Source organism: Hyperolius riggenbachi, chromosome 11 (genome assembly GCF_040937935.1).
Source record: "Hyperolius riggenbachi isolate aHypRig1 chromosome 11, aHypRig1.pri, whole genome shotgun sequence".
Lineage (NCBI taxonomy): Eukaryota > Metazoa > Chordata > Amphibia > Anura > Hyperoliidae > Hyperolius > Hyperolius riggenbachi.
In genome coordinates, this window is record NC_090656.1 from 89,041,003 (window position 1) to 89,057,467 (window position 16,465).

Below are 16,465 nucleotides of genomic sequence, written 5' to 3' on the forward strand. Positions count from 1 at the left end.
AAGAATATGTACTGTACTCTGTAGAGCACTATGGAAGATGCCACCCTTATATAAATGCAAAATGAATACCTTTTGGTGTATTCCACATGCTGGCAGCTCTTCCCTATCCTCCTCTCCAAGGGACAGAGGAGGCTACAGTTGAAGATTATGAACGTGTTTGAAACTGTCACCCTAATGATCACATAAAAATTGCTTAGGCAGTCAAAAACTGAGCATATGTAGATCAAATGTAATATATATTGGTACACACATAGTACATTGCCTGGAATAACATGTAGGATACTTTGTATCCCCATAACTAAAAAGGGGGGCAGAGACAAATACAAATTTCACTGGGAAAATGTAAACTGCAGCCATTCTTACACTGCTAATGGCAGGATTCTCAAACTTTGCACAGTTGGTCACCGGGTGATTGGGATTAATATTCAGAGAAGTGTGTGGAGCCTACAAAAGCCAATCAAAATTCACCTATTGATTTCCAAGGGGGATATTTCATTGCTGCCATTCTTGCACTGTTAATGGCACAAGCCTCAAACCTGGTACAGTTGGTCATTGGGTAATTGGGGCTCAAATTCAGAAAAGGAGGTGGAGCCACAAACAGCCAATCAGATTTGTTTCATTTCAATGCAAATTATTGATGCCAAAGACTGCAAAGCTCACAAACTAGGCCATTAAGTAATTGACTAATTGTGTGTAGGGTTATGCTGGATACACACAGTGCGTTCGTGCACTCGATTTTCCCGTCAATTCGTTTATTTCCAACATGTCCGATTTGGATTTCGATGGATTGTTAGGTCGATTCGGCATACTTTGCATGCAAATCGACCTAACGATCCATCGAAATCCAAATCGGACATGTTGGAAATAAACGAATCGACGGGAATCGACGGGAATCGACGGGAAAATCGAGTGCACGAACGCACCGTGTGTATCCAGCATTAGAAAAAGTGGGCAGAGCCAACACCACCCAAATACATACCTGGGCAGCGCTGGGCCATCAGCTAGTATATGTTTATATATATATATATATATATATATATATATATATATATATATATATATATATACTGTATATGCATACATCTTCCAGAGCGCTTTACAAAGTATATGGTCTTCTTACCAACTGCCCCTCAAAAGGATTCACTATCTAATCTGTGCCATAGTCATAGTCCCATGATAGTCTGGATAGTCTGAGGAAGGCAATTATCAGTGATTTTGGAATGTGACAGGAAATCGAGTAACCAGAGAAAACCCACACAAACATAAGTGCCTTCAACCTCCATGCAGATGGTATCCTGGCCTAACCAGGAATCCAGCATTGCAAGGCAAGAATGCTATCTACTATGCCACCGTGCTGGACATGTTATTTATTTGAGGCTGGGAAGATGGCTTCTTGTACAAAGAAAAGAGTGTATTCCATCTTTCGACTCTGCAGTCACAGTTTGTTCATGTCGGTCAAACGACTTGAGGCAATCTGCCACATGAACACTCTCCTGGGTTTTCTTGTTAGCGGACAAGCTGACAATATGTTGAGCAGAAGTTTTTGTGTGTTTACCTCAATAAACAACCAGTGAGAATCAGCCAGCCATAGAATGTAGTCATAATCACTGAATTACACTGCAGCATATAAGGGATTATTGTACTGTTGATGGAAATATGCATTTTATAATTACTGCAGTGGGAAAACTATTCAGACTCCACATGTTTCACCCATATTGTTAAGCTGGGACACGAGACGTATAAATATAGGCAACAAGGCAATTAATTTTCTTGTCATTGCTAAGGCAGCTACACATACTTTGATCTCAAGACATCCCCACATGCTGGAACTAAAATACATAATCTTCCATCTTCGTGCCAAGTGTTGCCTCGTCCATTATTTCGGCAGAAGCCTTTTTTTTGGGTCAGTTAGAACAAGTGAAGTTATGCCAGCGTTACCCTCAGGCTCAGTTCTGGACTTCTTTATTCTCTGGCTTTCACTGCTAGGAAGAATATATTCATCTAGGAGGCGACGCGGCAGAGCTACAGCCAGGAGAATGGGAAGAAACCAGGGACTGGAACAACATCTAACTTCATCCACTGGAGCTCAACACATAACTGATGAATTAGCAAGCCAGCAGGAAATATGCCTGAAGCTAATCCATCCTGGAGAGGTAAGAAAGAGGAGAGACTCCGTAAGGGCGAACAGCTGCCAGCGTGTACTGTTGATGTGTAATGTATTCTATCCCAAAGAAATAAATTATTATGAGTGGAGATTATTACATGTGTCTGAGAAGAGGTGGAAACTGCAACTCCAGGACCTACCAGACAAGTAGATGTATGGCGACACCTTTAGGCAGGAGAGTGACCTTATAAATAGGACATCTATACAAAGATGAGAATATTGCGCTTCCTTTGACTTTGTCAGTATGCTGTTGGCTGGATGGTGTAATGGTTAAGGCCTCTGACACAGGCGACCTGGGTTTGAATCACGGCTCTTCCTGTTCAGTAAGCCAGCACCTATTTAGCAAGGTATCCTTGGGCAGGACTCCTTAACACTGCTATTGCCTATTGAGCGCACCCAAGTGGTTGCAGCTCAAGCGCTTTGAGTCCATTGAGAAATGCGCAATATAAATGCTATTTGTCTTGTACTAGCTGGGGTAAGAGAAAGGTGTGTTTTGACTCCCCCCCCCCCCCCCCCCCAGTATATAGAAGGCTAGAAGATTAGCAACATAGTTGTTTCTGGTGTGATTCAGACACTACTTCAGCTAAATAGATAGCAGGGCTGCCAGGCAACTGGTATTGCTTAAAAGGAAATAAATATGGCAGCCTCCATATACCTCTCACTACAGTTCTCCTTTAAAGGAATAGCCAGTGTGATTCTGTTCCCCTCCCCCCACGCACAGAAGACTGATGACTGTTAAAGGAATAGCCAGTGACCCATAATGCTGTGAGGCACCACCTCTAGTTCTTTGCTTGAGCAATTGAATATGAATCTTCAGCTTGAGTCTCCTAGCCCTAATATGAGTGAAATGAAAACGCTGACAGGTCCTCTTCAATGAACTGTCTGCATTTGTAAAAACAGAATAAGTAATAGTCTATTTAAAGTCCACAATGTTCAGTAAACAAAAATAAGAGCACCAAGTGTACTGACAACAATAAGGGACTTCCATTAATGTTCACTAAGAGAACATAGGAAGTGGTCATTTGTCATTCTATATGTGACAGCATGCTCAGTGATGTATGTTTGAACAGGTGATAGGCGGCCTAGTGCAGGAAATGCAGCTATTACAGTGCCTTAACTAATGTTTACTAAGTAGTACTTAATAGTAAATAGAGTTACCTTGTGGTTCTCCCTTTATAGGGCTGAGGCCATTGCATGAATATACTTGTCATTCTGAAGTGTCTTAAAAAACGTCTGTAACGACCAAGGACTGTATGCTTTTCAAATATTTTTCTTTTCCTGTCTAAGCGAGTAAAGGACAGGGCTTATTTGATCCATGTATAAATGGCTTAATTAGGTGTATAATTTTAAATCCATTTATTTTAAAATACTAGGTCAGGAGCCCCTGTACCTGTCAGTTATTAAAGCACAGACTTCCATTGCCACAGGTTGCAGTCTTCTCATTGCATTCAGTCTGTGCTCTACTTCCCTACAGACTAAGGCTCAACACACACCACACAATCTTGGTTGTTCAATCTTACCACTTTCATGTAGTATAAGAGCTTATCCAATCAATTATTTAAGGTATTTAATCTGTTGGCCCTTATACTACATAGATATGGTAAATATGTGCAACCAAGATTGTATGGTGTATATTCAGCTTTAGTTATCAGGGATTTTCTAACAAAATAAGTGCTAATTACCCGGGGCTTCGTCCAGCCCCAAGCTTCCTACATGTCCCTCGCCGCAGCTCTGCCCGCAGCCGTTCGCCGCCTCTGCCTACCGGTTCGCGGTGATGACGTCAGGCCAACTTGGAGGTCGGCCTGTATTGCGCCTGTGTGAGCGGCACTGTCAATCATCGCCACATGGACCGGAGCGTACTGTGCAGTAGTTCTGCACCTGTGCAGTACGCTCCGGTCCACGTGGCGGTGATTAACAGCGCCGCTCGTGCAGGTGCAGTACAGGCCGACAATATCATCAATTAATAAACACTGTGCCACAGTTCAATATGGGTATCTTATGATTAGTTCACCAGTGCCTAGGATCGCTACAGAAAGTCCAGTCCAGGAAAATTATTGCCTATGTGAAGCTTTTATATTGCAGGTTGGAGCACAAAGCAAGTGCTTGTGTATCTATAAAGTCAGCGCAGGTCTATAGTAATACAGCTTTCATCATTTTTTGGTATACAGGATCTTCGAACAAAAGGGTAAAGAAGCAAGGCTTACCAGATTCCAACAACCCACATTATAAGGTTGTAAACGAGTTTGATAGGTGGTCCGCAGAACTTTCAAATGGTGTCGTTTCACCAGCGATGTTGCACACTACAGATTCCTCCGGATTATAGTAGATATCCTGAGATCGCAGAGACTCACCAAAGGGGAGTCCAGTAGGATAGTGACATGAAAGAGATGTACGGCACATCTAAGTGTAAACCGTCTTTATTACATAACAAGTAAAACAATTAAAAACAAGGATAAAAGAAAACTCACATACGGGGCCCGTGCACTGGGAACCCCGAAAAAGTAGCGCGCATAAAATGGTCAATACAAGACCTCAAATAAAATGGTGCCGCCTGTCGCCTTCCCTGCCGCCAGGGAAGGCGACAGGTGGCACCATTTTATTTGAGGTCTTCTATTGACCATTTTATGCGCGCTACTTTTTCGGGGTTCCCAGTGCACGGGCCCCGTATGTGAGTTTTCTTTTATCCTTGTTTTTAATTGTTTTACTTGTTACCGGTATGTAATAAAGACGGTTTACACTTAGATGTGCCGTACATCTCTTTCATGTCACTATCCTACTGGACTCCCCTTTGGTGAGTCTCTGCGATCTCAGGATATCTACTATATTCCGGAGGAATCTGTAGTGTGCAACATCGCTGGTGAAACGACACCATTTGAAAGTTCTGCGGACCACCTATCAAACTCGTTTACAACCTTATAATGTGGGTTGTTGGAATCTGGTAAGCCTTGCTTCTTTACCCTTTTGTTCGAAGATCCTGTATACCAAAAAATGATGAAAGCTGTATTACTATAGACCTGCGCTGACTTTATATATTCATTGCTTGTGTGGACTCTTGGACATTGTCCTTCTCGGCTGCGGTCGCCTTCTGCCTTGGCGCTGACACTTGTTGTTTATTTAAGTGCTTGTGTATCACCTTCAGTAGGAGACGGTACAGGTTTGGAGAGCGCAGCAGTAATTTTGCACAATCTATTAAACAAAAAAGCTTTATTTTGAAAAACTCCACCTGCACCGCATTTCGCAGGACACACCTGCTTCCTCAGCCACAAATGTGGAAGTATCTGAATTTGAATCTCAATGAGCCCGGCTTACTTCTGTTAGGTGTTTCTGCTGACAATCTTTCCACTGGGGAACTTTTACTTGGCTTTCTGTCCCTGGCACTTGCAAAGCTTTAATGTGCACCTGAACATTTTTGTAAAAAGTAGCCCTATGGTACACCTCACTAGGGATGAGCTAGCACAGATTTACAAAAAAAGCAAAACTGTACCCACCTGTGTGCAAGCGGGTAACCAGTACAGAGAGAATTTACTTGCCTGTCTCACCGCCTATAGCCACTGCGCCCCATCGTCCCAACACTTCCATCTTCACAGCTGGAGCTTCCACTGCAAAAGCTAAAGTGTTTGGCAGATGGGTGCAGTGGCTAGAAGTGGTGAGACAGGTAAGTTAATGCTCTCTGCCCCGATCCCCCACTTTCACACAGATAGTTACAGTTTCACTTTTCATGCTTGCTCATCCTTACTCCCCACATAAAGACAATACTACACATACCTTTTGTTTGAATGTCTAATGAAAGGCTTTGATTCATTTTTCCTCTATCAACTTCTATAATTAATGTTGTGAATGCCGACATTCACTACTTGACCTTGATGTCCCCCTTGTGTAAATAGACTCCTCTGAGGCTTTAGGGCCTATTTATAAACAGTGGTGGTCTGAAAAAAGATTTTTTTTCTTCTCCTCCACCTTTACAAGTCTGATCGCCACTTCTATAGCATTTGTGTCTTGTTGATCAGGATTACACAAAGTGGGGAACAGCTAACTGTAATACTCAAAAGTAGCCATCAGAAGCCACGTTCATCTGAATGAAGTAACTGTTTACTATTTAAAATTGTTATTTATTTTAGCTCGTTGACTTTTATAGTGGTTGTGTAGCGCTACTTTGTAAAGGGGTGTTGTGCTGATCAGGGCAGTCACCAGGAAGAAGTCTGTAGCTGAGCGTGTTAGCAGGATGGAGTCTATTCCTGAGTGACAGATTGGTTGATTTGAATACCTGTGTCAAATCCCGATTGTGTAAATGGTGTGTAGCAAGAAAAGAAACAATCTTTGGAAGATACGTAATATACGTAATTTGGATCTCTGTCCATAGCTTTGCCTCCCCATCACAGTCCTGTGAAAAGCTGCTAGATGCACCAGTGCTCACTACTACACAGACATCACAGACACATTACAGGTAGTTAGATTCCCTTCCAAGAAATTTAAGGTTTGTTTTACCTCTGCAAAATCCTTTTTTTAATTGTATCACACAATATAAAATCAAAACTGCAGTTACACTTTAAGGTACTAATGGAAAATCAGTAACAATCTAAACATAGACTGGATCTTTTACTTACAAATACTGGTATATATAATCATAATTACTGTGGGATACTGTGATGGAAATATTTTCACCTGGGGAATTATTCTGACTCCCTGCAGAGTGAGGAGGCTTTATATTTACTTCTGTGGGATAAAATAGGCACTGGTTTCCCAGAGGAACATGGACTTTTGATTTAAACAGCTGAAGCTTTGGATAGAAGTGCTTCTTAGTGGATATGGGTGTTTTTGTCAGCCTGGCTAACCATGTTCATAAACACCAGCTCTAACGTACATAATGCAGTAAACCATAGCAAATAGCAGAGGCGGGACAAGGTCCTCCAGCACCCAAGGCTGAGACATCAAAGTGCGCCTCTCCATCCCTCCCACCCCAGCTGTCACACACTCATTGCTATTAGACTAAGAGGGCCACAGGGCCCACAACCTCCCCAACACCTTAATATCTAGTTATCTGGCTTGCAGTCACTGCTATGTATCCCCTTTTCTTATTTCTTTCTGCTTCAAACACAATTAGGAATGACAGCTGAATGAATTGTGCGCCCCCTCCTACACTGCGCCCCAAGGCTGGAGCCTCTCCAGCCTATGCCTCAGCCCGGCCCTGGCAAATAGTGTTAGATGATTGAAAGGTACAGTTTCCTTGGTTGCTTGCAATACCTTGCTTTGCTTTTCGCCAGGACTACATTCTACCAGGATTACTATTCCTCCACACCCAGACCAGCTCTCTTCTGCTGTCTCTGCCTCTTCCATATCAAACCATCCTCCACTCATCACAGCTCTCACTGCTGTGTGCAGAAGCCCTCCTCTTCTTGAGTAGCAGCAGCATGCCCATGTGCTGCATCCTCTTTTCCACATGCCTTCCCATTCCACTTCCAGCCTTTCATTTTAAATACAACACCCCTTCTCTCAATAAAAGTTAAAACTAGCTCACAGATTTTCATGCTTATCCTCTGTCTGCAATACTTGATGATTTGCTGAAGAAATGTAATGCAGCATACATAGCCACACAGGTGTCTGCACATGATATGCAACATGCCTGAGTGCGGCTGTACATAGAGGTGCCTGCATGAGATGTATGCCTTTCTACTTCCCACTACCTCGTGGGTGCACAAGAACGGCTAACAGGCAGTGTATCTGCCCGTGTGAAGCTGTCTTTACTGTGACTTAAGTGGTCCATATAGAACTGAAGTTCAAGGATCAGCATGATAGCCAAAAATTCAGAAAAGTTCCTGGTTATCCAGAAGTCAACTAACCAGCAGTCTCAACTAACTAGCACAAATCACCGTCAGTACTTACAGTGGTAATGGCCAACTTTTTAGGCTGTTTGTGGGCTCTACTGTGCTTAAAGTCTGGATTGCATGGCTCCCCCAAGATTACTATACATTCAATTACTGCATTTAATAGAGTTCTTGGTATGTATATAGCCACTTGAGGACCGCCCCCAGCCGATGGGCGGCGGCAAAGTCCGGGCCCAAACGACCGCAATACGCCCATCGGCGGGGGCGGCTGCGTGGGTGGCTATGCGGCGATCGCGTCATTCGTGACGCGATCAGCCGCCGGGGACTGGCTCCGCCCACCGCTCGTAGTAACCCGCCGGCCGTTCGGAAGCGCCGGCGGGTTACTAGCACCCGGATCGCCGCATGGAAATAGTATAATAGGCTTTGTAATGTATACAAAGCCTATTATACTGGCTGCCTCCTGCCCTGGTGGTCCCAGTGTCCGAGGGACCACCAGGGCAGGCTGCAGCCACCCTAGTCTGCACCCAAGCACACTGATTTCCCCCCCCCTGCCCCCTGATCGCCCACAGCACCCCTCAGACCCCCCCCTGCCCACCCCCCAGACCACTGTTTGCACCCAGTCACCCCCCTAATCACCCATCAATCACTCCCTGTCACTATCTGTCAACGCTATTTTTTTTTTATCCCCCCCCTGCCCACTGCCCCCTCCTGATCACCCCCCCACCCCTCAGATTCTCCCCAGACCCCCCCCCCAGACCCCTCCCCCCGTGTACTGTATGCATCTATCCCCCCTGATCACCTGTCAATCACCCGTCAATCACCAGTCAATCACCCCCTGTCTCTGCTACCCATCAATCAGCCCCTAACCTGCCCCTTGCGGGCAATCTGATCACCCACCCACACCAATAGATCGCCCGCAGATCCGACATCAGATCACCTCCCAAATCCATTGTTTACATCTATTCTCTCCTCTAAACACCCACTAATTACCCATCAATCACCTATCAATCACCCCCTATCACCACCTGTCACTGTTACCCATCAGATTAGACCCTAATCTACCCCTTGCGGGCACCCAATCACCCGCCCACACGCTCAGATTGCCCTCAGACCCCCCTTTATCAATTCGCCAGTGCAATATTTACATCTGTTATTCCCTGTAATAACCCACTGATCACCTGTCAATCACCTATCAATCACCCCCTGTCACTGCCACCCATCAATCACCCCCTGTCACTGCCACCCATCAATCAGCCCCTAACCTGCCCCTTGCGGGCAATCTGATCACCCACCCACACCAATAGATCGCCCGCAGATCCGACATCAGATCACCTCCCAAATCCATTGTTTACATCTATTCTCTCCTCTAAACACCCACTAATTACCCATCAATCACCTATCAATCACCCCCTATCACCACCTGTCACTGTTACCCATCAGATTAGACCCTAATCTACCCCTTGTGGGCACCCAATCACCCGCCCACACGCTCAGATTGCCCTCAGACCCCCCTTTATCAATTCGCCAGTGCAATATTTACATCTGTTATTCCCTGTAATAACCCACTGATCACCTGTCAATCACCTATCAATCACCCCCTGTCACTGCCACCCATCAATCACCCCCTGTCACTGCCACCCATCAATCAGCCCCTAACCTGCCCCTTGCGGGCAATCTGATCACCCACCCACACCAATAGATCGCCCGCAGATCCGACATCAGATCACCTCCCAAGTGCAGTGTTTACATCTCTTCTCTCCTCCAAACACCCACTAATTACCCATCAATCACCCCCTATCACCACCTGTCACGGTTACCCATCAGATTAGACCCTAATCTGCCCCTTGCGGGCACCCAATCACCCGCCCACACCTCAGAACGTCCTCAGACCCCAGCCCTGATCACCTCGCTAGTGCATTGCTTGCATCTATTTCCCCCCTCTAATCACACCTTGAGACACCCATCAATCACCTCCTGTCACCCCCTAGCACACCTACCCATCAGATCAGGCCCTAATTTGCCCCGTGTGGGCTCCTGATCACTCGGCCAAACCCTCAGGTCCCCCTCAGACCCCCTTCCGATCACCTCCCCAGTGCATTGATTGCATCTATTTTCCCCTCTAACCGCCCCCTGAGACACCCATCAATCACCTCCTGTCACCCCCTAGCACTCCTATCCATCAGATCAGGCCCAAAACATCCTGTCATCTAAGAGGCCACCCTGCTTATGACCGGTTCCACAAAATTTGCCCCCTCATAGACCACCTGTCATCAAAATTTGCAGATGCTTATACCCCTGATCAGTCATTTTGAGAAATTTGGTTTCCAGACTACTCACAGTTTTGGGCCCGTAAAATGCCAGGGCAGTATAGGAACCCCACAAGTGACCCCATTTTAGAAAGAAGACACCCCAAGGTATTCTGTTAGGTGTATGATGAGTTCATAGAAGATTTTATTTTTTGTCACAAGTTAGCGGAAATTGATATGTATTGTTTTTTTTTTCACAAAGTGTCATTTTCCGCTAACATGTGACAAAAAAAAAATCTTCTATGAACTCACCATACTCCTAACAGAATACCTTGGGGTGTCTTCTTTCTAAAATGGGGTCACTTGTGGGGTTCCTATACTGCCCTGGCATTTAAGGGGCCCTAAACCGTGAGCAGTAGTCTAGAATCCAAAGGCCTCAAAATGACCTGTGAATAGGACGTTAGGCCCCTTAGCGCACCTAGGTTGCAAAAAAGTGTCACACATGTGGTATCGCCGTACTCAGAAGAAGTAGTATATTGTGTTTTGGGGTGTATTTTTACACATACCCATGCTGGGTGGGAGAAATCTCTCTGTAAAAGGACAATTGTGTGTAAAAAAAAATCAAACAATTGTCATTTACAGAGATATTTCTCCCACCCAGCATGGGTATGTGTAAAAATACACCCCAAAACACATTATACTACTTCTCCTGAGTACGGCGGTACCACATGTGTGGCACTTTTTTGCACCCTAAGTGCGCTAAGAGGCCCAAAGTCCAATGAGTACCTTTAGGATTTCACAGGTCATTTTGCGACATTTGGTTTCAAGACTACTCCTCACGGTTTAGGGCCCCTAAAATGCCAGGGCAGTATAGGAACCCCACAAATGACCCCATTTTAGGAAGAAGACACCCCAAGGTATTCCGTTAGGAGTATGGTGAGTTCATAGAAGATTTTATTTTTTGTCATAAGTTAGCGGAAAATGACACTTTGTGAAAAAAAACAATTAAAATCAATTTCCGCTAACTTGTGACAAAAAAAAAAATCTTCTATGAACTCACCATCCTCCTAACGGAATACCTTGGGGTGTCTTCTTTCTAAAATGGGGTCACTTGTGGGGTTCCTATACTGCCCTGGCATTTAAGGGGCCCTAAACCGTGAGCAGTAGTCTAGAATCCAAAGGCCTCAAAATGACCTGTGAATAGGACGTTAGGCCCCTTAGCGCACCTAGGTTGCAAAAAAGTGTCACACATGTGGTATCGCCGTACTCAGAAGAAGTAGTATATTGTGTTTTGGGGTGTATTTTTACACATACCCATGCTGGGTGGGAGAAATCTCTCTGTAAAAGGACAATTGTGTGTAAAAAAAAATCAAACAATTGTCATTTACAGAGATATTTCTCCCACCCAGCATGGGTATGTGTAAAAATACACCCCAAAACACATTATACTACTTCTCCTGAGTACGGCGGTACCACATGTGTGGCACTTTTTTGCACCCTAAGTGCGCTAAGAGGCCCAAAGTCCAATGAGTACCTTTAGGATTTCACAGGTCATTTTGCGACATTTGGTTTCAAGACTACTCCTCACGGTTTAGGGCCCCTAAAATGCCAGGGCAGTATAGGAACCCCACAAATGACCCCATTTTAGAAAGAAAACACCCCAAGGTATTCCGTTAGGAGTATGGTGAGTTCATAGAAGATTTTATTTTTTGTCATAAGTTAGCGGAAAATGACACTTTGTGAAAAAAAACAATTAAAATCAATTTCCGCTAACTTGTGACAAAAAAAAAAAATCTTCTATGAACTCACCATCCTCCTAACGGAATACCTTGGGGTGTCTTCTTTCTAAAATGGGGTAATTTGTGGGGTTCCTATACTGTCCTGGCATTTTAGGGGCCCTAAACCGCGAGGAGTAGTCTTGAAACGAAATTTCTCAAAATGACCTGTGAAATCCTAAAGGTACTCATTGAACTTTGGGCCCCTTAGCGCAGTTAGGGTGCAAAAAAGTGCCACACATGTGGTATCGCCGTACTCAGGAGAAGTAGTATACTGTGTTTTGGGGTGTATTTTTCCACATACCCATGCTGAGTGGCAGAAATATCTCTATAAATAGACAAGTGTGTGTAAAAAAAATAAAACAATTGTCATTTATGGAGATATTTCTCCCACCCAGCATGGGTATGTGTAAAAATACACCCCAAAACACATTATACTACTTCTCCTGAGTACGGCAATACCACATGTGTGGCACTTTTTTGCAGCCTAACTGCGCTAAGGGGCCAAAAGTCCAATGAGCATCTTTAGGCTTTACAGGGGTGCTTACAATTAGGCACCCCCAAAATGCCAGGACAGTGAACACACCCCACAAATGACCCCATTTTGGAAAGTAGACACTTCAAGGTATTCAGAGAGGAGCATGGTGAGTCCGTGGCAGATTTCATTTTTTTTTGTTGCAAGTTAGAAGAAATGGAAACTTTTTTTTTTTCTTTTTTTTGTCAGAAAGTGTCATTTTCCGCTAACTTGTGACAAAAAATAAAATCTTCTATGAACTCACCATGCCTCTCACTGAATACTTTGGGATGTCTTCTTTCCAAAATGGGGTCATTTGGGGGGTATTTGTACTATCCTGGAATTTTAGCCCCTCATGAAACCTGACAGGTGCGCAGAAAAGTCAGAGATGCTTGAAAATGGGAAAATTCACTTTTGGCACCATAGTTTGTAAACGCTATAACTTTTACCCAAACCAATAAATATACACTGAATGGGTTTTTTTTAATCAAAAACATGTTTGTCCACATTTTTCGCGCTGCATGTATACAGAAATTTTACTTTATTTGAAAAATGTCAGCACAGAAAGTTAAAAAAATCATTTTTTTGCCAAAATTCATGTCTTTTTTGATGAATATAATAAAAAGTAAAACTCGCAGGAGCAATCAAATAGCATCAAAAGAAAGCTGTATTAGTGACAAGAAAAGGAGGTAAAATTCATTTAGGTGGTAGGTTGTATGACCGAGCATTAAACCGTGAAAGCTGCAGTGGTCTGAATGGAGAAAAAGGCTCTGGTCCTTAAGGGGCGAAAAGACTGTGGTCCTGAAGTGGATAGAGTAGGGTATGGTACTGATTTAACTGGCCTATTTTTTAACATTGAGTCTCAAGCAACCAGATAGCACACTTACCCAGTATCAGCTGATCCCCGTCGGTGCCGGATTAACGGAGACTCTACTGTAACTAGCAATTTTCAGAAGAGAGTCTGCAGTGGCAAGCCCTATATTTCTCAGACTATACACTTCTGTGAAGCGGGCCTCACTAGATTTCACATCTTTCTTTATTACAGTGCAGTGCTGCTGTCCATGGTCCTGATCCATCTGCCTCTATTGCCTGGCCAGACACAGCCTGATTCTTTGGGAAGCTTGAATCACACATCATCAGCTGCTTCCCTCTCTCTAGCACCTCTGTTCACCTGATCTACTTAGCATTTTTAGGACACCTTTATTTTTTCAATTACTCCCAGCCTGTTGTCTGTGTTGATTTATCCCCAGCTCTCAGAACTGGTCATTTTCCTGCCTATTGAAGAGTTAGTGATGCGCAGATGAATTATTCTGTTCTCTGGCTGAGAGAGCAAAGGAGAAGTGAAGTGGAGGGGGGAGTAAAGGGAGAGGAAGAGGCCTGGGAATGAGTTAACCCCTTTGCTGCTAGATGAAGTGAGCTGAGCAGAGAAATGTAATGCTTGTCTGCCACTGCTCAGGGGTTAATAAAGCCACAATATCTTCTGAACAGGAACTAATGATGCAACAATTAAACATTGTGAACCAGAGGCTACAAATCAGACACCTGGTGCCAAGGAGAGGGAATAGAAAGCCAGCAAAGAAATCCCTTCTTGTTAATGCCTCATTAGGAAGGCAAGTGAGAGGAGATTTGTAGCAGCAGTTATTCCTGTCCACTTCTAATAAACAGACTTCTAGTCACATTGTTGCTTCAGGAAGGTGTTAGAGAGTCAGAATGTGCCGTACATCTAGCAAGAGGCTTGGAAACACTGTAGGGAGGTGAAGATTTGCTTTAAGACTTCGGTTTGCTAGTGTCAAGTATCATAAAGAAGTCATTTCATTACTACTGCATGTAGCTAGATTTGGAATAGCGTGTGTCCACTGTAAAGTGATCACCTAGTAAATGATGGAGGACTAGTTTAAACACTTTTCATCCGTTATATCTCTGCTCATCAGATACACATGACAGACAATTTATGTATCATTATATCAATGTAATGATGAGCTGTTACTATATACTCTACGGAGGCTCCGATGTAGTCTAGTTTCTGGAAATTCAGAGTTACATACTATATTCTTTATGAATGAGCTTATTTATCTAACTTTTATGGTACTTAGTATTATTGAACTGTAAAAAAAGCACAATATTATTTCCACAAGGTCATCATGTTTGGTTGTGTGTATTGAAGCTGGACATGTAAACAGCAGATCACCTATTTAGCTCCCTCACCAGGGTCAAGCTAGCTATAGATTTCAAAGAGCTAGACCTTCGGCTGCCATGCCATTTATTTGGATAGCATTGGTCTAAATGTGTTTACTGATTAAGGTCATTGCTTACATATACACAGTAGATGTAGCCATCATCCTTGTGTATCACATGATCCTGTAAATAATTATTAATGGAAACCCGAGGTGAAAATAAACTGATGGAATAAACAATTGTATCTATCCGCCTACTGTTAAAAATGACCTTTTTTTAATTATTATTTTTTAGAATCCCCCAGTTTTAGTTTATTTTACAAATCTAAAAAAAGTAGGTTTCATGTTGTATTGTCTCATATGAATGGTACAGTCTTTCACACAGTCTCAGTGTCCCACAGCTACAATATATGAACTTCTGACCTTTTTTTTTTTTTTTAATCTATCCCTTGCACTCAGAAGCTTTTCTTTTCCAGGCAAGAGGTTTTTTTATGGCTGTAATTCCATATCAATGAGGGTTACTGCCTATTTCCACTCAGGTGCCGTGTCCATTTTTCGTACCGGACTCGGATGCAGAGAAACGCTGCACATTTCACACTAGTGTAAACGGGCCCTAATGCTACAGTCCGACTGGATCTGACTGTAGACATACTGTTTCTTGCATACCTGAATGGTTAACTCTTTCAGGTAGAAAAAGAAGAGAAGGAACACAGCCTAGTTATTTGAATGCTTGACACTGTATATACACATGTCTATCTCATTATGTTAGATGTCACCTTATATATACTTTAAAAACTGACCCGATTTTGACATGTACCAACATTATTTTTTTTTGTCCTAAGCTTAAAGAGAAACTCCGACCAAGAATTGAACTTTATCCCAATCAGTAGCTGATACCCCCTTTTACATGAGAAATCTATTCCTTTTTACAAACAGACCATCAGGGGGCGCTGTATGACTGATATTGTGGTGAAACCCCTCCCACAAGAAACTGAGGACCGTGGTACTCTTGGCAGTTTCCTGTCTGTGAGCCCTGTTGCATTGTGGGAAATTGCTGTAACAGCTGTTTACAACTGCCAAAAAATCAAAAAAGCATGCAGCAGCTACATCACCTGCCAACAGTAAAAATGTCACCGTGTAATAAATGTCAGAATGTAAATCAGGGATTTAAAAGATTTTACAATGGGGAAACACCGACTCGATCATTTATACATAATTATTGTAAAAATGAAGCACTTTATGCAAATGCATTTCCTGTCAATTTGGATTTGCCCAATTATAAGCTGCCTATAGTTTGCATTAAGTTTGCATGTCTGCTTAAACTATAAGCATCTCATTGACTGCCTGTGACCTGTAGTGGCAGGAGGGAGGAGTCATGTCATTAAAGCTGCAGGTGGCTGCAGACTGGGTGATTGAAAGTTACTGACTGTTTTAGCAGAATGCTAAAGGGACTTGCCTCTGCTTCACAACCTATATGTTGAATTTTATGTAAGAATGTAGGAAATTCAAACATACAGCCCTGCATTCACTAAGCATTAATGCAGAAAACAGCTGATTTCACTGGTCACCTTGCCAAATGCCAATTCACTAAACCTATTACCGCACTGAAAAGGAAAAATTACCGATTAGTGAGGTAAATTACTGACGTGTGCGGTAAATACCTCAAGAAATTTCAAGTGATTGCAATTCACAAAGATTAAAGCATTTAGTAAATCAAGTAAAAATGTTTGGTATTTATCTCCAGCTCTGACCAGTCGGTAACGCACACTC

General features: G+C 43.3%; 1 protein-coding gene across 17 annotated transcripts in view; it reads left to right on the forward strand.

The window, feature by feature from the left end:
* SYT7 (synaptotagmin 7) overlaps positions 1 to 16,465 on the forward strand; it is a 945,664-nt gene that overhangs the window by 421,956 nt on the left and 507,243 nt on the right. Inside the window, exon 2 of one of the 17 annotated variants that reach the window (XM_068261186.1) lies at positions 1,987 to 2,153. The exons of the other annotated variants lie outside the window; for them this stretch is intronic. Within the exon in view, the coding sequence (XP_068117287.1) occupies positions 2,126 to 2,153 (28 nt within the window). The 5' untranslated portion in view covers positions 1,987 to 2,125. The remainder of the gene's footprint in view (positions 1 to 1,986; positions 2,154 to 16,465) is intronic. 17 annotated transcript variants of the gene reach the window in all.